Below are 24752 nucleotides of genomic sequence, written 5' to 3' on the forward strand. Positions count from 1 at the left end.
TTAAGATTGAAACAGACCCAATGAACATTCTTTTATTCCTTTAAGCCTAAAGCCACTGTACACATCCATAGTTGGCACAGAAAAGGGGCAAAAAAGTAAATAATTTTTATTCTTTCTTCAGTTATAGAAAGAATTCACCAGGATAGTTGAGTTAATTTGTAGGAAAACTGAGTAAGTTTTGACAAGTATTTAGTTTTGGCACAGGGACTACAATGAAGTCAGGCTCTCCCAACTTTCTTCTCATTTGTAGTATATTTTTTTCAAGCAAAGAAAACTGAACTGTACTGGAAGGAATCTACCCAAAACAGGATCTAATGCAATCACATGATACCAAAAAACAATTTTCCCTTGGTTTGAGAAATCTCATTCAAATACATGAAGGCTGAATGAGTTGGTCTCTAAGTTTCTATAGTTCATATATGTAACAATTCATACATCATGATGTAGGCAGATAGTAAGTCTATCTATTCTGGCCCACTGATATTAGTCTTGACCACAGGACATGCTTAGAATACAAGTGATAAGTACAACTTCTAAGAGCCCAGTGAAGCATCTGCTATCTGCTTCTCTCTGCCACAAAAATGGCAGAATCACTATGAGGAAGAGCAGGGTGTTCCTTTAGCTGGAATCCTGGATGAGGATGGCATGGCTGTCTGCATCTCTCTACCAAAGAATGACAAAATCACTATAGGGAGGGGTGGAGTGTTCCTTTAGCTGGGATCTTGGATGAGGACAGAACAGAGCAGTGCCATAAACAGCAAGCACCAACATTAACCAAACAGGAATTGTACCTTTGTTGATGTTTCTAAGGCAGAACCTAATAAAGGCTAATTAAAACAGTAATTTGATAGTAATTATCAATACATGGTTAAATTCTAAAATACAAAAACTCATAATAAAATGATAATGTAAGTCATGAAATAACAGATACTTTTAAAAGCAACTTTTTAAAACAAAATAGCATTTGTAGTAAAAGAAGATGACAACATGTAATAGAATTTTCCTTATGATTTCTGGTTTGAATCCTTGGATGACTACTCCAAATAAGAATCAGCATCTTTTAACAACTGCTCTTCATCATGAAGATATTCTAAAATGACATCTCCACCATTATACAGAGGACAGTCCTTCTTGGTGATCCACGTCTGCAAAGTCTGATCCAAAGGTAAGGTCTCTCCTGAAGTGACGTGACATAACCGTAACTTCTGTGGAGAGAAATGGACTGCACTGTAATAAAGATACAGCACATGTCCTTACATTGTTAGGCAAAGATAACAACTGGATGTTACCTTAGCTGTTAACTTGTTATTGTCATTTCTGATATTGGCCAGAGAAGCTGCAAAGTCTATGACTTTTCCAATGCTCCATTGGTGGCAAAAGAACATGGCTTTGCTCTTCTCTTTGCTCCCTTTTGGTAAGTAAACCTGAAAGTAAATTCTTTCTGTCTGTAAAAACAACAAAATTTATAGATTATATTCATGAAGTAAAATCTCTGCATCAGTTTAGGGACAGCCCTTCCTCTCTTCTTCTGGTCAAAGGGTTACCCTCTAAAGACGTAATGCTTAGTGAGAAAACTGATCATGTAGTCCATCCACCTAAATGCATGCACCTAAGGCCCAAGACCCTGGCCAGGTTATCTGTGACCTTCTTCAGCCAATCAGGATCTTTCCTCCAAGATTTTATGTTCAAAGAGCCAGGCAGGAGAGCTTTCTTATTTCTTCATTGGCTCATCTTGCTGATTTAAGCCTGGAGTTGCTTGCATGCATCACTCATACCCCTCAGCCATTCCTGAATCAGTGTAGGGGGAACAGTGAGTTCAGCATATTACAGAGAGAAGACAAGAAAATCGATGGATTCTTTCCATATAATTCCACTCCTAAATTTGGTTACTCTATTCTTCATTTTATAAGGATACTAATTTGTTTTGACTGTACAACTTGGAATCAAGTCTCTGTCACTTGCAAGAGGTTTCTTGACACATGTAACATTTCTTTTGTATGACATTTCACTACAGATTTAGAGATAACAGGATATTTTAAAATGAAGAAACTAAAAATAAAAAAACTAAAGGCTAATAAAACCCCAGAAAATTACTTTATTAATAAGGCAGAAGATTACAGAGAAAATTTCTGCCACATCTCCATCACATCTGCTTCTTTGTACTGTATTTGGTTACTTAATTGACAAATAAAAAGAATAAAATGAATAGTGAATAGACAGTTTACTCTCAGGAGTCATTGCAAGTCATTGACAATCTTTTCCCAGAGGAGGAATCATGAAAATCTTGAGAAATTTTTAATTTTTTATGGATAAATGCTAAAAAAAAAAAAAAAAAAAATCCTGCTAAGATAGTCAGGACTTACATTATCAGACATAGAGTAGTTTATAATCTTCCCTTATTCTGAAAGAACTCCTTTAGGGCACTGCTTTCACAGATAATTTTCTGTACTCTAAAAATGTTAAGGTAAGTGAACATCTCTAAGTTGTTGCAAATTGATTACAATCATTTTAATAAATAATAAACAAGGTTAAAGGACTTAGATTTGTTGAAGACAAGTGGAGTGTGTTATTACATAGAAAAAGCACTCAAAGAAAAATGAAGAATCAATGGTAAGTCTAAGCTTTGGCCAATTCCAAAATGAAACAAGCCCTCTCCAAAAATAAAGCAGTAAGAACAAAAATATGAAAAAGGAAAATTTTAGAGATAAAGTTAAGATAAATATCTTAGGAGCAAAAATGAACAAGTGGCTGAGGCAGGAGGATCATGAGTTTGTGGCTTCAAGGATAGCCATATCTATTCAGGGAAACCATGTCTCAAACAAATAAACAGCAATAATAAGATAGGAAAAAAAAAAAAAAAACTAAACCACACAGGCTGTAAGGGATTCAAAAAAGGAAGAAATAGTACAGCGTTGAGACCAAGGCACAGTGGGAAATGTCACTGCACAGAAATAAATACAGCTCCTAAGGCACACTTGCTGCCTGCAGGGAGAGACTCGTGTAGGACCTGGATTACAGGAAAGGAGGCTAAGGAAGTGACTGCTGAATGCTGGCCTAGGCACTGCCTGAAAATCAACACTGGGGAAGGAAGACAAGCACAGCTAGCCACTTCTGAGAGTAAACAAGCAATTCCACATCAACAAATGTATCTGCAATGATCTCAAAATCTCTCTCAGGCAGGAATACAAACTATCACTTATTTTTACATTCATTAACATTATCTGTAGGTGCCAGTCATTGACAATCTTTTCCCAGGGGAGGAATCATGAACATCTTGAGAAATTTTAAATTTTGTATGGATAAATGCTAAAAAAATAAACCCTGCTAAGATAGTCAGGACTTATATTATCAGACATAGAGTATTTTATAATGCTATCACATCAAGTCAATTAACATAGGATTAAAAATAGATGAATGAAACTGGGCGTAGTGCATGCCTTTAATCTCAGTACTCAGGAGGCAGAGGTAGGAGGATCACCATGAGTTTGAGGCCACCCTGAGACTACACAGTGAATTCCAGGTCAGCCTGGGCCAGAGTGAGACCCTACCTTGAAAAAACAAAAAAAAGGAATGGGGGCTGGAGAGATGGCTTAGGCTTAGTGGTTAAGGTGTATGCCTGCAAAGCCAAAGGACCCAGGTTCGATTCTTAAGGATCCACATAAGCAAGATGCACAAGGGGGTGCACATGGCTGGAAGCCCTGGCGTGCCAACTTTCTCACTCTCACTCTCACTCTCACTCTCACTCTCATGCTCAGTCTGGGTGCTGGCGCACCCATTCTCATTTTCTCTCTCTTTCTACTGGCCTATTTCCGTATCTCGCAAATAAATTTTAAAAAATCAAATATTTAAAAAATACATGAATAGTGAAATAGGACAAGAAATTTACAAATAAACCCATACACACACACACACACACACACACACACACACACACACACACACGGCACCCAAAGCAGGAGTCAGCATCATCACTCGTCAACAGGAAGATGGCAAAGAAAGTCACATACATCTACTTCATGGAATATGAAGCAGTTTGTAAAGAAATGACAGAGAGCTGTACTGGTACACTTGAGGAAAAGGATACCTATGCTTCATTACCATCTCTGTAAAGTAAAAAAAAACTTTCACAAGTATCTGGTATTTAGGCATAGCATATACCATGTAATTTATGGCACATATTAGATGTGTTACTTGATGGAAGAAAAGAAGAAGAAGGAGCCTTCCACTGTATTTGTATCATTTCTGCTTTTACTAAGGCTCCTGACTCACCTGTGGCAAAGATTCATCCCCGTCAGCGTGCATCTTCAGCTTCATCAGGGCAACCTTTGCGGCAGTTGCACTCTTCTTGGCACCTTTTCGTTGTTTACTTGTTGGCCCTCCTGCCTTGGAGTCTAGAAAAGTGGAAGCATGTAGGTACTTTATCATTAAAAGTTTCAATGTTATTATGAAGCCCTTGTTTATTATAGCCCACAATATGTATCAATTACACATCATATACACATTAAGTATTATAAGACCAATGGAAAAATATTCAGTAACCTCAACCTCAAATGTAATTCACTGACATGTGCTTCTTTTAAAGTTAAAGCAGCTACTAATGCTTGTACTATGAACTTTAGGGTCTGGTTATGAACACTGTAGTAAAAGCACTACCCTTAATACAGAATGAAAACTGCTCAGCTGGTGTAGTGGCAGAAACTCACCTATGTAACATGTATCTTCCTTGGCACTTCATACAACAGCAGCATTCACAGTACAGCTGTGTGTCCTTGTTAGTGCTTACTCTTTAGAGAAAGCAGTCAACCCTATTAATCTCACAGGTATGGAACTTAGTCATAATGGCTAGCTAACTGATCTAAGTAGCCTAGTAAAACAGATCATCTTGTGGGGTACTTCCAAACAACTTTCCAATTTTTATTGGCCAGATGGGCTTTGTGAGAAATATTCTCAAGAGGGTCATCCCAGGGCTGTTAGCAATACTTTCCATAGTTGGTAAGTAGATGAATGAGGCAGGAGCAGCTGGCTGATCCAGCATTAAGGAAAGATGCCACAGAAGCTTTTGAGGTGCATACCAATAATGTCTTTGACAAGTTTCTGTGTGGCAGCCATCCGAGGTGTTGGTATCTCCAGTTTTTCACACTCATGATCGGACTGATGACGGTGTCTATAAGACAGAAGAGTGGTAGTAGTTCAGGTGTTTATATATAACTTACACAGATACACAAAGCTTGAATGGTATAAGTGATGACCTTAGGCAAAAATTCCTCTCACAGTAAGGACATATGACTGCCACAAGCTCTTTTTCAGCACAGTCCTTGAATGAACATGAATAAGATTTGTGTGTATCTGTCTTCACTCTCTCATTGAGTACAGTCACCTGAAAATGTATAAAGGGAAAAGTGGCATTATATTTAACAATTATATTTTAGATTTAAAACAAATACATGTCAATTTTGGAAAGTACCATTTATATCACTTTTTTTTTTTTTTTTTTTTTTTGCTGAAACTTGTCAGATGTTCTCACATAAAAATTGTAAGAAAAAAATCAGGTGTGGTGACACAAGCCTTTAATCCTAGCACTCAGGAGGAACAGCTAGGAAGAGTGCCATGAGTTTGTTAGCTTGGGCTAGAATAAGACCCTACCTTGACCCCCTCCAAAAAAAAAAAAAAAAACTGTAAGAAAATTTTGTGTGAGAAATGACTGCATGTCAGAACATTCCCAATGGCTATATTTAAGTAAAATTATAGTGACTGTGATAATCTGAATATTTGTCCGTTAACTCAGGTGTTTTGTTAAAACTTGAATTTCCAAAGTCAGGTATGGTGGCGCACACCTTTAATCCCAGTACTAGGAAGGCTGGAGTAGGAAGATAGCTATGAGTTTGAGACCAGCCTGAAACTACATAGTAAATTCCAGGTCAGCCTGCGCTAGAATAAAACCCTACCTCAAAAAACAAAAACAAACTTGAATTTCCAGTCCACCTGGCTGGAAGAGGTGTCACTAGGGGACAAATCCTGGGGTCCGGCCTTAAGGTGTGTTTGGGGCAGATCTGATTCCAGCTTAAAAGTATACAGAGTAGTCTGAGCTCTGCTTGTGTCCCTGCTGCTGGTTGTTGGGTGGTATCTCTCCCCTTGGGTCTGTGAAAGGGAGCCATCTTCTTCTGCCATGAAGGAACTTTCCCTGTACACTTCAAAAAAAATCCCTTCCAACCATAAACTGTGTGTGGTTTGAAAGTACAACTCAGTGACATGAAGCTGACTACAACAATGACTATTCATATGTTTTTTCTACATTTCATTTTAAGACAGGGTCTCACTCTGTAAAGCCAGACTAGCCATGAACTTGAGATTCTTTTGTTTTAGCCACCTGAATACTGAAATTATAGCATATGATACTGTGCCTAGTTTATCCTCTACAATACTGCAATACATAGTCCCACACATAGATGCCCCCATAACAAGATACTCAGGGAATCAGTTTATCAATCCTCAAATGGTAAGTCATAACCATTTTTTATGACAGTTTCAGGAAATTAAGTACAATTTAGGAGATAGGGCCCTTAAAATTGCTTATTTACCAATAAGGCAAACATTAAGATAGTTTTTAAATCATAAACTGTGTTCACTATTATATTTTGTATTATATTACCATGAAAATATTGCATCAAAAGACAAGACTTTGCTAAATGTCAAAGAAAGAAAAACAGATCAGCAAATTATTGAACAAGTAACTAGGTTTCTAGAGTTGAATAAATGTAAGAAAATGACAGCTTGAAATATATAATCAGAAGGAATTAATGATAGCACCATCCTACTGGAATTAACCTAAACACCCTTACAACTTTATTGTAATGGCCTAATGGTAAGATCATTGTTTCTTGAAAACTAGTAAGTTAAGAGATATTCATAGAAATCAAATGCTATAATAAGAAAAAAAAAGCACAGGGGGCCACATTTATAAGTTGCATAAGAAATTATAAGTGTTACTATAACGTTTAGTGCTGTAAGTGGATTTCTTAAACAAAAATGTTAAAAGTATGAGGGTAAAAATTTATGAATAACAAGTAGACTCATTTTTCTTTAACACAGAGAAAAATATAAATGAAGTCCTCTTTATATAGTTTATGACGTCAAACTTTAATATCTAGTATAATTGTTTCAAATCTAATTAAATTCTGAAAGAAAGTAGGTGAATGCAAATATGTTTATCAGATAAAAGAAAATAAACATACCTCAGGACAATCATGACAGTCCTTGCTTCTGTGTTCAAGGCTGAAATAATTTTAGAAAAGTGTTTATTTAAATGCAATCAAATAATGATAACTGAAGTAACTTGAACTATTAATGTCTGGTATCTTTACAATCCATTACATACTCATATTACATTGTTCACTCTTCATGTCAGAATACACTGACACAGCAGGTAAGGATGGAGCACCTGTGGTCAACAGTTTTAAGACAATTACTCAACTTTAGTGAGTGAAAACAATGCTCTGAATTGACTTTGTGAGGGCTCCAGAAAATGAATGAAAATACAAATGGGTTTTTCATATTTTTCTAAAATCAATGCACAAAAATTGGAAGCATTTCTGTATGCAAATGACAAAGACACAGAAAAAGAAATAAAGGACATAGTCCCATTTTCAATAGCAACAAAAAAAATAAAATACCTTGGAATAACGTTAACCAAGGAAGTAAAAGATCTATACAACGAAAATATAAAAACTCTCAAAAAAGAAATTGAGGAGGACTTGAAACGATGGAAAGACCTCCCATGCTCCTGGATAGGCAGAATTAACATTGTGAAGATGACAATCCTACCAAAGGCAATATATAGATTTAACGCAATTCCAATTAAAATCCCTACAGTGTTCTTCACAGACATAGAAAAAATGATCTCAAATTTCATATGGAAAGGCAGAAGGCCTCGCATATCCAAATATATCCTCAGCAAAAGAAATACCTCTGGTGGCATCACCATACCCGATATAAAGTTATACTACAAAGCCATAGTAATAAAAACAGCATGGTACTGGCATAAAAACAGGAGTATAGACCAATGGAATAGACTTGAGGACCCGGATTTTGGGCCAAGCAACTATAGCTACTTGATATTCAACAAAGGCCCAAACAATATAGACTGGAAAAAAGATAGCATCTTCAACAAATGGTGCTGGACAAACTGGATAACCACATGCAGGAAACTAAAACTTGATCCACACATTTCACCATGCACAACACTCAAATCCAAATGGATCAAAGACCTCAACATAAGACCAGAAGCTCGAAAACTACTGGAAGAAAATTTAGGAAGTACCTTCCATGATATAGGAATGGAAAAAGACTTCCTGAATAAAACCCCAGTGGCTCAAGTTCTTAAACAGTCACTCAACCATTGGGATCATATGAAGCTGAAGAGTTTCTTTACAGACAAGCATATAATAAGCAAAGCCAATAGAATACCCACAGAATGGGAGAAAATATTTGCAGGTTATCCAACTGATAGAGGCCTTATCTCTAGAATTTATAAAGAACTCAAAAGTCTAAACAATAAGAAGACAAATACCCCACTCACCAAATGGGGCACAGAGTTAAACAGGCAATTCACAGAGGAAGAGATACAAATGGCAAACACACACCTAAGAAAATGTTCATCATCCCTAATCATCAGAGAAATGCAAATTAAAACAACTATGAGATTCCACCTTACCCCAATAAGGATGGCCAACATCAAAAGGTCAAATGAAAATAAATGCTGGCGAGGATGTGGAGAAGCAGGGACACTCATTCACTGTTGGTGGGAATGCAGGATGGTACAACCACTTTGGAAAGCAATATGGAGACTCCTGAAAAAGCTGACTATAGAAATACCAACAGACCCAGTGATACCATTACTGGGCATGTACCCTAAAACCTTCAAACCAAAAGCCAGAGAGATTTGCTCAACCATGTTTGTAGCAGCTCAATTCGTAATAGCTAAAAGCTGGAATCAACCCAGATGCCCATCATTAGAAGAATGGATAACAAAGATGTGGTATATCTACACAATGGAATTCTATACAGCAGTAAGAAAAAACGACATAAAGAAACTTGAGGAAAAAATAATTAGAAAAATAGCAAGGTATGACCCAATTTTAAGCAATTTTAAAGTATGCATTAATTTTATTTATTCCAACAAATTTTTCTGATTTATAGTCTGAAGATTTGTTTACAGCAGAATTAAATCAAATGCTTGTTATTTGAAGGTTAATTGTAGAGAAAATGTTTCCTAACAAGTTTTGTTCAAGGCAAAGGCTATTGCTGCAAGTGATATGTTCAAATATGTATCATCCCATTCAAGGAATTTATAGACTGGCTCTTTGCATTTACTAATCAAAATACAGAGTAATTTTAAAACTGAGTTTATATTATAGATATCATTTTCTCCTTGTAATTAAAAACACAGTTTTTACATTTATGATTAATCATATACACATAATGCTTAGAACCAGTCAGTTGTTTTTTTTTTTTTTTACAAGTGATCATTATGTTGACTGCCTACTAGTGGCTAAAGTTATAACTATTTTTAAATCATTATACTTTTTCAGAGATTAATCTATTAACAAATACCAAAACTACTCTCAAATCCTACATAAAAATTTGACTTACCAAAATATTCCTGAACAACCATCACATACAAATGGAAGAAAATCTAAAATTGGAGGAAAATGTGGTAGGAATTGGTCAGTGTCTTTGATTTAGTTTTCTTATGTAAAAATAAATTTTAAGGGGCTAGAGAGATGGGTTAGTGGTTAAGGCACTTGCCTGCAAAGCCTAAAGACCCAGGTTCAATTCCCCAGTACCTACATAAGCCAGATGCATTAAGGTGGCACATGCAACTGTAGTTTGTCTGCAGTGGCTAGAGGCCCTGGCATGCCCATTCTCTCTCTCTTTTAGACACATAAATTAATTAAATTAAATAAAGAATCTTGAAGGGGTGGCTAAGCCTACAGGAAAACTCTTTGAAGAATGATCCTGGTGTAGCAAGTTCCTATACAATCTCTGTTAAACAAATGCTATCCCATCTTCAGTAACTCTGATACTACTACTAGTAGCTTTGTTAAACCAGAAACATTTTGATTGTATTTTTTTTGTTTCCAAGATTTAATAGGTATTGTTTTGAAGGACTGTATACTACAGAAATTATGCAGTTGAAGTAGAAAGTCTAGAGGCTAACTCCACTTATTAATCTAGTAATATTAAGTAAATATCTACTAATACAGCCTTGAATATATATATATACAAGCACAATATTATACAAGTATTATATAGAGTATACATACAAGTACAATATTATACAATATAGTGTATAAACATGCACACACATACATGTGCATGCTTATGTATGCATGTGTACAGATCCCTATGCTGTATGTCATATTCACTTCATAGGGTAATGGTATGAACAAAATGAGATATATATAAAAGGCCAGAATGGTAATATAGTAATTATAATTAGCGAAAAATTACAACAATTAACTTATTTTGAGTAGCAATGCTTTCAAAATGATTCCAGAAATTTAACAAATGAATGGATACTTTAAAATTAATTGAATTTTTCCTTCTTTGGACCAAATAACTAAGTAACAAGTAAATTAGGAACTGAAGTTTTGAAAAGCACATACAAGTATCCAGTCTGAGATATGGAAACTAATCATTAATCACTAAATACATTTAAGTATCACTTTGTACTTTGAGACGGCATCTCAAGTAGCACTGGCTGAAAAATCCTGGTCCTCTTACTTCAGCCTCCAAAATGCTGGGATTACAGGTGGACCTACCCCATCTGGTTTCATGTATATTTCACATACTGATTCCCATATATTTCATGTATTAATTGACAGCATATAGCCAAGTAAGGCTGGGATGTATCCAATCATACCACCTTCACACAATAAAAATAAGAAGGTACAGTTGAGTCCCACTTCGGGAAAAGCTACAATTGCCATGAAAAAGTCTCATCCGAGCTGGGCATGATGGTGTGAACGCCTTTAATCCCAGCACTTGGGAGGCAGAGGTAGAGGATCACCATGAGTTCAAGGCCACTCTGAGACTACAGAATAAATTTCAGGTCAGCCTGAGCTAGAGTGAGACCCTTACCTCAACTCTCACCCTCCAAAAAAGTCTCATCCTACAGGTTATCTTATAGAAGTTATCCTACAGGAGTTTTATGTAAACAAAAGGGACCACTGCTTGTAGATTAATTCTTCCCTCACCTGACAAGTGGATGAATTTTCACTGTTATTATTAAAATATGATACTGTGAGCTTAGGTTTTAGACCAAGAAATCAGGGACATGTATTAGTATATGAAAATGATGCAACAATCTGCACAACTTTTAAGTCCTTTTCAATTCAGCCTCCTTGCTATTTTGAGGGATTAGATGACCAAGATGCAAATGAGGAAGACACAGGAGTTAAAGAGTTAAGATCAAGTTAACTTTCTAGCATCTGATAGCACTACTTAACTCCATATCTTAGCCATTCTGCACTAGTCCACAAGTGACAGACTCTGGTCTCAAGTCAAAACAGTAACTCTAACTACAGTGACGTTGGAAAGGAAAATGAACTATACTGTGATGGAATACATCTTTAGACTCCGTAGTATGAATCAGCCACATCAGATGTACATAACTTACACCGAAATTCAAATCCCCAGGCTTCCATATGAAAGCATTAGGGGGAAGTTCTGACTGGCTGAATGAGTGGTGACAACACTCAACATTGAAACACATAAATAGTACTGTAAATAACAAGGGACTGTGTCACCTGTCCTATTGGTCATGCCTACAGCAAGTGTCACTCTAATAAAATGTGGCACTCAAAATAAATCTGGACTAAACCTCGGGGTCTTTTACAACAGTGGATGAGGAACTTCCCAGCAATGACTGGAACTGCAGGAGGGAGCTAGGTACACTTTTGAAGTGAAGACCAGGAGCTAAAGCTGAGCAATCTGACTGCAGCGCTTCAAGAACTTCCTGATCAGGGGTGTAAGAAGAACCTGTAGCCTCAGAAATACCACCAGGGGCTATGTGTATTGCAGTCTCTGTCCAACAGTAAAGTCAGACCCTGACCGTGTAATTTATTAATGCTCTCTGAAAATGCGGATTAAAGTTCTTCTGTGTAAACGACTGTATAGACAAGTGATTTCAGCATCAAAACCAACGTCCTGTCCACGTTCAAACAATGACAATCAGGATTAAAAAAAAATGACTGAGGGGCAGCATAACGACCTCCCCCCCCCCATCTCGGCGGGGAAGTCTGATCAGGGGCCGTTTGAACTCATAGAGCTTTCTCACATGCGTTCATGGCCCGAGGAGCCCGTGACCACCAGGTTAAATACTGAAGAGTGAAGAAAAAGCCTGAGAAAGTGTCCCGGGCTAAGGGCCGGACCAGGACCCAGGCGCTGCACCGCCTAGCGGCGCGTGCTCCGCGGGGGATGTGCGCGGGGGCTCGGGGACCACCCGGGACGACCACCGCCGCCCCGCGTCCTCCCTCACCCGCCGCCACCGCCCCCGATGTCACAGCCGGACCAACGTCGCCCGCGGCCGGTGACAGGGCCTCCAGCGTCACCTCGCTGCCGGCAATGCGGCACCTGGCAGTGCTGCCCGATGTCCAGTTCCGCCATCTTCCCGGAACCCACGGGGTGGGGGCGGGGCCACGCCGTGCGCGGTGGCTGTCGGGAAAGCGTGGGGCCCACGGGGCGGGGCATATGTGGGCGGGGCATATGCGGGGTGGGGAGGGTCTTGAGCGCGTGCGCGCCGAGGCCAAGACTGGAAGTTTAGCGGGAGAAGCCTTGGGGTTCCAGTTTCCAAGAGTAACCTAGCGCTTAGGGATGCTGTAGTCTGAGCCGAGGTTCTCACGCCGCGGACTTAGCAAACCCAGTGCCTATGTGGACACTGCATCCGTAGAGCCACAGTGGTCCGACCTCGCGAGAGATGTTGAATTTTAATTACTGCAACTGCAGGAACCAGCACAGACCTGGCAGAATCAAGTGAAAGAACCCAACACTTGATCACTCAGTTAACTGGCTCAACTGCAATATTGGCTCTACATAGTTTGAAATGAACTCCCTTTGGAGTCGATGCAGTAAGCTTGATAAGTTGAAAATATTTTTCCCTGTCCTTGGTGGAAAAACAACCACAAAACTAGAGCCCTTAGGGTTCTTTAAACAGCGCACATTCATTTCACAGTGCCCAAAGCAAATCTGTGGCTGTTCCGCCTGGTGATCCACTTTACAGGTAGGGAAGAAGTCATTCCACCGAAGTGACACCAGACTGGGCTGGAGTGTGTGTATGGACACCAGTGCCACTCAGTGGGTGGGGTGACAACCATACGCATGACCTAAAAAGAATCCACTACCACCTCCCCTCTGACTTGAGATTCCTAAGACAATATTCACACAAGAAGGGAGGAGGGTGGAATTGGGAAACAGAATGTGCATTTAAATAAGATTTTTATCTCTGAATTGCTTCGGTCTCTGGAGGAACTTATTTGTTGTTTTTGGCTACCAAAGTAATGGGCTTTAGGGTGGCATTTTTCATAAATACTTTGTTTTTGTTGATCCTCTTTCACAATGCCCTCACTTATCCTTCCTAATAGTCCCCGTGCTCCTCCCAGTAGCTCCCTTCTGCTTTCATGTCACATGTATTCTATTACCCTCCTTTATTCTCCCACATTTTTTCTCCCTGATGGTCCCCTTTTTAATTTCATGATCTATATTCACTAACCATACACTTAAAAAAAAAAAAAAACAACCCAGGAACTGCGTGTGAGAAAACATGAAGCATTTTTCTTCTCTTTTTTTTTTCACGTGTGTGTGTGAATATGTGGTGTGCGTGTGTGCGTGTGGAGCACGTGGGTGATGTAATATAAGTGGTTTGTGTGTGTGTGTGTGTGTGTGTAGAGTACGTGGGTGATGTAGTAGTCTTGTGTATGTGTGGTGTATGTGTGCATGTGTGTGTGTATGGACATGCCCCATGTGCATGTTTGCAGAGGACAGAGGAGAACCTCCTGATGTCCTGTTATTGCTCCTCAGCTTATTTCATGGAAATGTAGTCTGTCCTTCAACCCATCTCTCCAGTCCAGAAATATTTTTATTTTTTTCAACCCTTGGAGAGTGCTTTCTCTTTCCTTGCAAATAAATAAAATATTTTTTAAAAAGAAATAAGGGTGGGAGAGATGGCTTATTGGTTAAGGCACTTGCCTCAAAGCCAAAGGATCCAGGTTCATTTCTCCAGGACCCACATAAGCTAGATACACAAAGTGGCACATGCATCTGGAGTTCGTTTGCAGTATCTGGAGGTCCTGTCACTCCCGTTCACTCATTTGTTCTCTCTCACTCTCTGCCTGTTCTTCTCTCTCTTTTATATAAGTAGATGATTGATTGATTGACAGATAGATAGATAGATAGATAGATAGATAGATAGATAGATAGATTGACAGATAGATAGATAGATAGATTGATAGATAGATAGATAGATAGATAGATAGATAGATAGATAGATTTTTAATTTAAAAAGAAATAATCTGGGGTTGGAGAATGACCTCACAATCTAAAGTATTTCTGCAAGGCCATGTTTTACATCCTCAGAAAGTTGTACAGCTGTAAAGAATTCAGGCAAGTAAGCACTTTCAGTGGGAAGTCCACTGGGATTTACCCTAACACGAGATCCTGTGCCTCACTCTGTTCAGTCAGAGCTTGGCCTCACATTCTCACACAATTGGCTAAATTTGAGTTTCAAGGACTTTCTACTAAATGAAGTTCTCAAGAGATGAGTTTCTCTATCTTATAAGGTCCTTTCCATTTCTCACTCAGGAGGTCCGATCTTCCTGGCATTCTGAGAAAGTCCCCACATTTCTCTAGGTTCTTTAGCTGCTTATGTAGCTGACCTTGGTTCTGATTCTGCTTTCTGAAGACATAGGGTTTTAATCCATATCGCGAGGCTTTGTTATCTACAGACCAATACCATGCACTGAGTCACTTCACAGCCTGTAAATATCCACTCTAGACAAAGGCAACTAAACAGCAGATGTTCAGTATTTCTGGATTGTTAAACCTGTAAATTCAAATTTATGTAACATATTTCTTTAGAAAATGGACCATCATTCTATTTTTATTTCCCAAATATCTTTGTGCTGTTACCCTTGATTTGGAATGTCCTTTCATGCAGCCCTTACAAATCAAGTTTTTCACCCAGCCTTGAATAGATGACATCACTTCTCCAAGGCTCCCCTCCAGTCCTAGTCATTTTCATATGGAATCCTATTATGCTTTATCTCTACCTTCTTTTTAAAGATAGTTTATTTTTACTTATTTGTTTATTTGAGAGAAAGAGAGAGGCAGAGAGAGGGAGAGAAAGAATAGGCATGCCAGGGCCTCCAGCAACTGCAAATGAACTCCAGATGCATGTACCACCTGGTACATCTGGCTTATGTAGGTACTGAGGAATCGAACCTGAGTCCTCTGGCTTTGTAGGCAAGTGCCTCAACCACTAAGCCATCTCTTAAAGAGTTTATAATATGTCATTTAACTTATGTAGGTTTGGGACTGGTTCCTAGTAGTATGCCTATAAAGAACAAGATAATAGTTACCGGGCAACACAGAACAGTGAATACTTGTGGCATTAATGAAGAGGGTTTGCTGAAGATGGCATAGAAAGTGTAGTAGTGATGCTAATCTATCTCTGTTGTGTGTCTACATTTTTTCCATAGGTTTATGTTTTGCAGTAAAAATGTTTCTTTAAAGGTAATGTGTTAGAGAATGGGGAAGTGTTCTAGTCGAGGGTTTGGCATATTTGGTTCGGGCAGTACATGTGCCTTTCACTGAATGCATCAAAGGTATGAAAACTCACCCACTGCATATTTGGAGTACTGATGTTCCGTTTTGTAATTGGTTAAAATAGGAATTAACTATGACTTTAATTTTCTGGCAATACCAAAATTTGTGATTAAGAACATAACTGGGGCAGGGAAACTAGCTCAGCAATTAAAGGTGCTTCCTTTTTGTAAAGCCTGCTGGTCCAGGTTCAATTCCCAAGCTACCCATAAAAGCCAAATACAAAAAATGAGACAAATGTCTGGCATTCACTTGCAATAGCAAGTGGCCATGACATGCCCAGGAGCATGTGTGCGTGCACATGCACACATATAAGAAAATAAAATAGGGCTGAAGAGATGGCTTAGCGGTTAAGCGCTTGCCTGTGAAGCCTAAGGACCCCGGTTCGAGGCTCGATTCCCCAGGTCCCACGTTAGCCAGATGCACAAGGGGGCGCACGCGTCTGGAGTTCGTTTGCAGAGGCTGGAAGCCCTGGCGCGCCCATTCTCTCTCTTTCCTCTATCTGTCTTTCTCTCTGTGTCTGTCGTTCTCAAATAAATAAATTAAAAAAAATTTTTTTTTAAATTAAAAAAAAAATAAATAAGAAAATAAAATAGAAAGTGTAAAATGTTTTATTTAAATTAAAAAAAATTGAGAACCCTAAAGTAAAAATATCAAGGTAAATATGAAAATGTGTTTACTATCAGAACATACATGAAAAATAAAATATTGTTTTAGTTTTAGAATGCTATATTATAACAGCCAGGCATGGTGATGCGGGCCTGTAGTCCCAGATAGAAACTCAGGAGGCAGAGGCAGAAGACTGAGAGTTGGAGTACAGGCCAGTCTGTACATCCTGTCTCAGAAAACTAAGGGATAAGGCTATAGTACAGTGGCAGAGCACTTGCTTGACATGAAGAATCTGAGTCCAATCTGCAGCACTATAGAAATGAATCCATATCCCATGAAGATCATAATTTGTCATACATGAGGCTAGGTAAATGGCTCGGCCAATAAGGTGCTTGCTATGCAAGCATCTGTACTTGCATTCAGTCTTTAGCACCCACATAAATTCTGGGTGTGTGTGGTGATGGCCTGCTTGTAATCCTGCCACTTGGGAGGCAGACAGCGTATCTCCTGGGCAAGCTGACTAGACTAGCCCAGTCAGGAAGCTCTGGTTCACCTGAAAGAGCCTGCCTCAGCAAATACAATACAAGGAGAGCAATAGAAGACACTCAACATCAACCTCTGGCCTCCACAAGTGCACACATACAAGCATTTAAAAATAGTAATAATTTGTTATGCAGTATATCATTGTGTATGTTTAAAATTTATCATTACTCAAAATATGTTCAATATAATATTAATGAATATAGGAAAATAGAATATATAAGTTATTAATTGAATTTTTTTCTCTTTCTTCTTTCTTTCTTTCTTTCTTTCTTTTCTTTTTTTTTTTTTTTTTTTTTTTTGGCAAACCCAACAGACTGGCCTTTGTTTGTTTGTTTGTTTGTTTTTCAAGGTATGGTCTTACTCTAGCCCAGGCTGACCTGGAATTCACTATAGAGTCTCAGGGTGGCCTTGAACTCATGGAGATCCTCCTACCTCTGCCTCCCGAGTGCTGGGATTATAGGTGTGTGCCACCGTGCTGTGCCCGCAGACTGGCCATTTTTTTATGTGACAGAGAGAGGTAGGGGGAAAATTGGCATGACAGGGCCTTTAGTCACTGTAATTGAATTTCAACATTCTAAATCCAAAATTTAATATTGATCTCATAACTAGGCTTGGTGACACACACCTGTAATTTAAGTACTCAAAAGACTAAAGCAGGAGGATTGTGAGTGCAAGGCCAATGTGGGCTATCTAGTGAGTTCAAGGCCATCCTGAAATACAGAGATTTATTCAATGTGACACTTGGGGAAGGGGAACAAAAAGGCCACATGACCCCGTACATCCATCTTTGGTGTTTTTACATGTAGTTTAGGTTTAAATAGAGGGCAAGAGATATGCATATCTTAGTAGTACTGGTAAAGGTTTGGTCTCATCCATCACTGACCATCACTGTCTTAGCTCCAGTCTATCTTACAAGTTCTTAGAAGTGAGTGAAATTTCCTGTGAGTCAAAATTTTCTTCTGACTGGCACCAGGGTTTCAGCCTTTCCTTTCCCAAACATGTGATTTCTGGTGAAATTCCAATTCCTGAGTTCCATTGTCTTAATAGACTAATAGTGCAAGTGTCTCTCTATATAAGATCTTAGCTCTTGCTAGGATGACCAAAGGGAGGTCTCAAAAAATATCTGTTAGTCGAGTGTTGTGGCACATGCCTATAATTCCAGACACAACTTAGGAGGTTGTGGCAGGATAATTGGGAGCTTAAGGTTATCCTCAGTTGTGTAGTGAGTTTGAGACCAGCCTGGGTGACATGAGATAATATTAAAAAAAAAAAATCAAGCCGGGCGTGGTGGTGCACACCTTTAATCCCAGCACGTGGGAGGCAGAAGTAGGAGGATCACCATGAGTTATAGGCCACTCTGAGAAAACAGTGAATTCCAGGTCAGCCTGGGATAGAGTGAGATCCCACCTCAAAAAAAAAAAAAAAAATCAGCTTACTGTTCAGTGAGTAAACAAGCCAATGCTAGCATACTGCTGCCAAAGAAGATTAATAAAATATAAACACCAAAACCTAGAAAATAAACAGATTTTTCACCCTCCTTACCTGGTTAAAAATAAATGAAATATTTTGCCTGATTCTGAGTACATACACAGTAAGTATGAAAGAGGAGAATCAGGGAATATTGAAAAGAAACCAACAGGGTGGTGAAGGAACTAGAAACAGTATTATGTAAAACTCAGAGTGTGTATAATGTTTAGAGTTTAAGTAGAAGATATAAGGAACAGTGTGACACAGAAAGACACCATGTTATTGTCCCCCTAGGGATCATGGTCAAGTTAGCATGTAGGCACATCTGTCATCTACATGCTGCATGTGTGTGTTTTGAAAAAAAGTCATCCTTTTAGCTTTTCCATTTATAATTTTTTCTCAGGAAATTGACCTTAAAGTGATAATTTTAGGATTCCTGATAAACATGCATGAAATTATTTTGAAATGACAGCTTAAATTGTATTTTGGCCTGAGTTGGATGTTCAAATATAATTAGTCTAATTAACTATGAGAAAATTTGGGTGATGTAATGACAGCTACTATTAATGTTACTCTTTGAAATTTCCATCATTCAAAAGGAAGGATATATTTAAATTTTACTTTTATTAGAGAGTTTTTTTTTCTTTTTACTATTTGCAAGAGAAAGAGAAAAAGAGGCAGATAGAGAAAGAGAGAAAGAATGGGCACACCAGGGCCACTAGTCATTGCAAATGAACTCCAGACATATCCTCTACCTTGTGCATCTGGCTTCTGTGGGTACTGGGGAATCGAACCTGGGTTGTTAGTCTTTGTAGGCAAGCACCTTAACCACTATGCAATCTCTTCAGCTCTAAAGATTATTTTTTAAAATAAGAGGTCATGTCTACCTCCTTCTCTAGTGCTGGTGCAATATATGTCCCATTTTTTTTTTTTTTTTTTGCTCCAATTAAGATGGGCCAGAATTTTATTAGAACATTTGTACACTGGCCTCAGAGATTTCATGATCACAGCTATAATATATCTCTTTGGCATTTTAGGATAATGACATATTATTTGATCTTTTTAAAAATATTTTTATTTATTTGAGGTTGAGAGAGAGAGAGAGAGGGCGCACCAGGGCCTCCAGCCACTGTAAACAAACGGTGGACGCATGTGCCACTTTGTGGCTTATGTGGGTCCTGGGGAATTGATCCAAGTTCCTTTGGCTGCGCAGTCAAGTGCCTTAACCGCTAAGCCATCTCTCCCGCCCAAATTATTTGATCTTATCATCATTTCAAATACTTTCATTTCTGTACCCTGGTTTGGATATTTTATCATTATTTATCTATGTTGTATATCTTCATTCATTTCTTCAACAAAAGTTGATAGAGTGAATAAATATGCTAGGCTCTGTGGGAATGGAACATGCTAGTGAACAAAGCAGACAACAATCTCTGCTGTCATGGGAAGCATTCCAGGGTCAGAGGAGATAGGGAAAAACAGGATGAGAATAAACCAAACCAACGTTACACAAGGTGCTTGTCAGTAGTATGGAGCAAAGCAGTACTGCACAGGGGTGGAGACCTCAGGGTATTAAAAGTTTGATAAGACAGAGCTGGAGAGATGGCTTAGCAGTTAAGCGCTTGCTTGTGAAGCCCAAGGACCCCAGTTCGAGGCTCGATTCTCCAGGACCCACGTTAACCAGATGCACAAGGGGAGGCACGCATCTGGAGTTTGTTTGCAGTGGCCAGAGGCCCTAGAATGCCCATTCTCTCTCTCTCTCTCTCTCTTTCTCTGTCCATCACTTTCAAATAAATAAATAAATAGTAATACAAAAAAATAAAAATAAAAGTTTGATAGGACAGGGTTGTGATGGTTTTAATTAGGAGGGGTGAAAGGATGATGAATCTGGAGGAGGGAGTGAATGCCATGGGCATGTGGAGAGGCTTCTGCAGAGGAGCATGTGTGCTGCTTTCCAGCCAGAGTGAAGAAGCTGTGCGGCTAAAGCAGACAGGACAAAACGTGGGCCAGAATGCATAGACAGGGAGGTGCGGTTCTAGTAAGAGTGAGGGTTGGCATTACCGCAGGCCAGACTTGAAGACATGTGTGAACACCTTGGCTAGGAACTGGCATGAGGTAGGAAGTTGCTGCAGAGGTTTGACCCAGATTCACCACATGCGCTCTGTGCAATGAGACTGTGGCAAGATCAAGTGTTTACAGGGCATTTAGTTAGAAGTCTATTGAGATAATCTCCATGGGAAACGACTCCTAGCACCGTGTGAGCAGTGTTGGTGGGGACAGGTGGTTAGGTCTCACAGAGTGCCTGGGATTTACTGGTTGATGAGACATAAATTGAAGCTGACTCCAATATAATAGTATATAATAGTTAATATAATAGTTAATAGTATAGTATATAATAGTTAATAGTAACTTGAAGTTACTATTAACAGAGGAAAAAGAGCAATAATGAGGAAAATCTGTGTTTTTTGATGAGTGATATGCAAGTATTATGAATTTCTGGAGGTATGAAAATATGTAAAAGAAAATTAATGTGGCCTGCAGAGATGGTCTGGCAGTTAAGGCACTTGCCTGCAAAGCCAAAGGACCCAGATTCCATTCCCCGGGACCCATGGCAGCCATATGCACAAGTGGGCACATGTGTCTGGAGTTTTTTCGCAGCAGCTGAAGGCCATGGCATGCCCATTCTCTCTCTCTCTTTTTGCTTCTCTCTTTTTCTCTCAAATAAATTAAAAATTTTTTTTTTAATGAGATAAATCTACTCAGTGTAGCCCTAACATTGAGATAGTGGCTATATCCCATTTTATGTCCACTAAATGGTTGTCACAGAAGACATTGTACAGTCAAATCTGGGAAACTTTGTTTTTCTTGACTTTTTCTGACCAGGGATGAATAAAAGAGTTACATAGGCAAAACTTGATCACAAGCACAATATATGTTTTCCTTAGGAATTAGGGCAATCAAAGCTTTACTTTAGCAAAATTATTATTTTTCATGATGAGCACCTTTGTACTCATTACTATGATCGAGTCTCACAAACAATGTGTAGTCAGTTCTAGGAAACAAAAAGAACTGATGATGAAAAGAATGTGTACTTGCTTGTTGGGCTGCTTGATGGATAACTATTTGGTGCTGCTCTACAGTGTGTTTAAAGGGCAATTCTTCTTTCTTGCTTTAGAAAGCTCATTTGGCATTCTAAAAATGGATGCAATTTCAAAGAGTGGCCAAAATGTATCAATTAGCCTGACATCTAGGTCTTTTTAACAGATCTATAAATTTCCAATTTCCTTTGCCATCTTAACCATGGTAAATCATCTTGAACAAGATCATTCTTTTGAACAACAGCCTCCTTATTAGCCAAGATCAATTGAGATTAGAAAATGAAAAATACACCAGACGCTGAGAGCTCTTTATGAAACTCCATTTGTAGGATGAGTATTGAATGAAGATTAATGTGTTATTTTCAGCTTCTAAATCATTGATTTAAAAATGTATTTTCTACATCCCACTGCTGGATTAAACACTAATATATATGTGGTTGGTTTACTTGTTTGCAAGTATTATCTTTCCCCATTGAAAATTTATGTATTAATGGGAGGGAATGAATTTTGGTTTTAAATGTATCTTGTTTTGCATACCACCTGTGTTTCTAAAATCACTACACATTATATTGGATAAAATATTTTTCATTTGAATTATAAATCAACAATTAGATCCTTGTTTTAACTTTGGATTGATTTTCATCTCTTCTGATAAAACATGTGAACTTTAGTATAAGGTATGGAACCTGTGTGATCTGAACTCTGCCTCCTTTGAAGAATGTCTCAACATTCCTTTTTATTTTCTTTTTAAAATTTTATTTTATATATTATTTAACAGGTTATACTCTTATCCTCTCACTCCAGCTCCCATTACCTGGGGACCCTCCTCAGTGGTGTTATGGTATTCATTGTGGGGCATGAAGGCCTCAGCCAGTCCCTGTCAGCACTCGTTTTCCATAAACAAGTCTTAGAGTGGACTTCTTCAATCTCAACACTACAGATTTGAGATATTTGCACATATTGTTTATAAGTTTAGTTCTCTCACATTCCTCCATATTGCATATATAGTGTATTTATTAACTGTCCATCTTCCTTAACTAGAAAGTAGCTTCCAAAAAAAATGCACCGGTTTTGTCTTTCTATTCACTGCTGAATTTTCACATTTGATACTGTATTGAGGATGTGAAAATATACTCAGAGAAAAGGATGAAGCTGGGCGTGGTAGGGCACATCTTTAATGTCAGCATTTGGGAGGCAGAGATAGGAGGATTGCTACCTCAAAAAACCAAAAAAAAAAAAAAGAATAAATGATAAGAGGATGGAAGAAAGCAAGGAATGAGTGCTTTTTATTATTTTTTATTTTTTTTACCAGGACACTGATTTCCCTAGTACAAACTTTGGTAACATCTATTTATCATTCAAGTTGCTTTCTTGTTTGTTTGTTTTGTCTTTTTGTTTTTTCAAGGTAGGGTCTTACTCTAGGCCAGGCTGACCTGGAATTCACAATGTAGTCGCAGAGTGACCTTGAACTCATGGCGATCCTCTTACCTCTGCCTCCCAAATGCTGGGATTAAAGGTATGTGCCACCATGCCTGGCTTTTCAACTTGCATTTTAAATATCATTTTTAACTTAGGCTCCTTCTTTTGACTCCAAGACAATATCTGGTTCTTCTATTATTTGCTTTTAAATTGCCCATATTTCTCCTTGGAATGTGCTAGAACTTTTGTTTACAAAGTCTGTTATTTGTGAGACAATTTTTTTTTTCCTTCAGGGCTCTCCCCAAAGCTAAGCTCTGTTAGAACAGAAAACATTCCTATCTCGTTCTTACACTTATCCAGCAAAAGCTCTACCATCCAGATCAGATAATTGCTCAGTAAATAACTGATAAATGAAAAGGTGAGTGGATAGCTACAGCACTCCTTGGCTCCTCTCTTCCACTTGTTCAGTGTGCTTCAATGTGTGTGTGTGCATGGATAGTTGGTGGGCCACAAGAAATTGTTTTGGTAGATGGGCCAAGTTTCTATTTAAATTTACTTCTATATGAATAATGCTGGTAGGATCCACTAATTATAAACCTCATGATAAGTGTTTTCACTTTACCCATTCCCCCAACATATTAGTTAATTCTTCTCTGGATCAACTCAGGGGGAAAGAAGGTTGTAACAATAGCAAAAGGAACATAGCATTGTTGGCTTGTTTGTTTTTTGAGACTGTGTCTCACTGTGTAGGCCAGGTTGATCTTGAACTTGAGATCCTCCTGCTTCAACCTTCCAAGTACTGAGATTTCAGTAGTGCATCATGTGTGTAAGGAGCATCAGGGCCTCTTGCTGCTGCAAGCACCGGGAGATAGTGTCACTGTTTGCATCCAGTTTATGGGAGGTGTTTGGGAATTAAACCTGAGCTGGCAGGCTTTGCAAGAAAATGCCATCTTCCCAGCCCCCATGTCATAGATTTAAAAACAGAACGATCACTTCCACTTTTATTTTCTGTGTGAATGTACCAATTTGCCAGTGGAGTTTTAGGGAATTTATCTTTAAAATGAAAATAGAAATGTCATTTTTCCAGAGAAGTATAGCCCGGAAGCAGCTTCCCAATGATACATTAATGTAATTGTCAGCGATTTAATCAGAACTTTAGCATATAAAAGCTATTAAAATAAAACATAGAAAGATGTCTTTTATGGAGTTTTTGTCCTGGCAATAGATAATGCATGTAAGGCTGGGGAGATGGCTCAGTGGATGAAGCAGTTGTCACTCAAGCCTGAGTACCTGAGTTCAATCCCTGGACCCCACTCAAAAAGCTAGAAGCCATGATGGGGTTCTGTAATCACAGCACACTGGGGCAAGCTGGGAGGCAGTGACGGGAGAGTGCAGGAAGCTCACAGCAAGCACAGCAAAGAACAGCAACAGCACAGCAAGATTCCAGACAGCTTGTATCCCAAGTGAAGTAGAAGGGTGAGAACTGACAGAAGAATTGTCCTCTGGCCTGCACATACACATTATGGCATGTGTGTACCATGGTATGCACATGCTTACACTCACGTGAACAAGTGCACACATATGCGCAAACACATCCATACACTCAAGAGATAAGAAATAAAGCAGATAATGCACGTAAGCATACTTGACACGCAGTAAGTGCTCAAAACATGAAAGCTGGTAATACTGAGCCTGAAATGTAACCTTCTAGAATAGAGCAGCTTGCATTGCCTGTGTCTT

General features: G+C 38.6%; 1 protein-coding gene across 3 annotated transcripts; it reads right to left on the reverse strand.

Moving 5' to 3' along the window:
* Positions 1–12700, reverse strand: Zfand1 (zinc finger AN1-type containing 1). 3 transcript variants are annotated; one of them, XM_004656899.2, is made up of 8 exons: positions 12612–12700; positions 9649–9691; positions 7233–7272; positions 5250–5377; positions 5073–5164; positions 4270–4391; positions 1290–1445; positions 1–1205 (listed from the first exon to the last, which is right to left on the reverse strand). In XM_004656899.2, exons 1-8 carry the CDS (start codon positions 12664–12666, stop codon positions 1035–1037), a joined length of 807 nt encoding a protein of 268 aa, XP_004656956.2. In that variant the 5' UTR covers positions 12667–12700; the 3' UTR covers positions 1–1034. The 3 variants fall into 3 exon arrangements, with proteins under 3 accessions (XP_004656956.2, XP_045000648.1, XP_045000649.1); XM_045144713.1 differs by lacking the exon at positions 12612–12700 and adding an exon at positions 12338–12362; XM_045144714.1 differs by lacking the exons at positions 9649–9691; positions 12612–12700 and adding an exon at positions 7376–7394 and having other exon boundaries at positions 5272–5377.
* Positions 12701–24752: the final 12052 nt, after the last annotated feature.

This window comes from Jaculus jaculus, chromosome 2 (assembly GCF_020740685.1).
Source record: "Jaculus jaculus isolate mJacJac1 chromosome 2, mJacJac1.mat.Y.cur, whole genome shotgun sequence".
NCBI classification, from domain to species: Eukaryota; Metazoa; Chordata; class Mammalia; order Rodentia; family Dipodidae; genus Jaculus; species Jaculus jaculus.

Excerpts from the sequence above, each read along its gene's own strand:
- Zfand1 (XM_004656899.2), bottom strand. The coding sequence starts at position 12,666 with ATGGCGGAACTGGACATCGGGCAGCACTGCCAGGTGCCGCATTGCCGG. Across the intron at positions 5,378-7,232 it reads ACTGTCATGATTGTCCTGAG|GTGACTGTACTCAATGAGAG; the intron begins GTATGTTTATTT and ends ATACATTTTCAG. Across the intron at positions 4,392-5,072 it reads ACTTGTCAAAGACATTATTG|ACTCCAAGGCAGGAGGGCCA; the intron begins GTATGCACCTCA and ends CCACTTTTCTAG.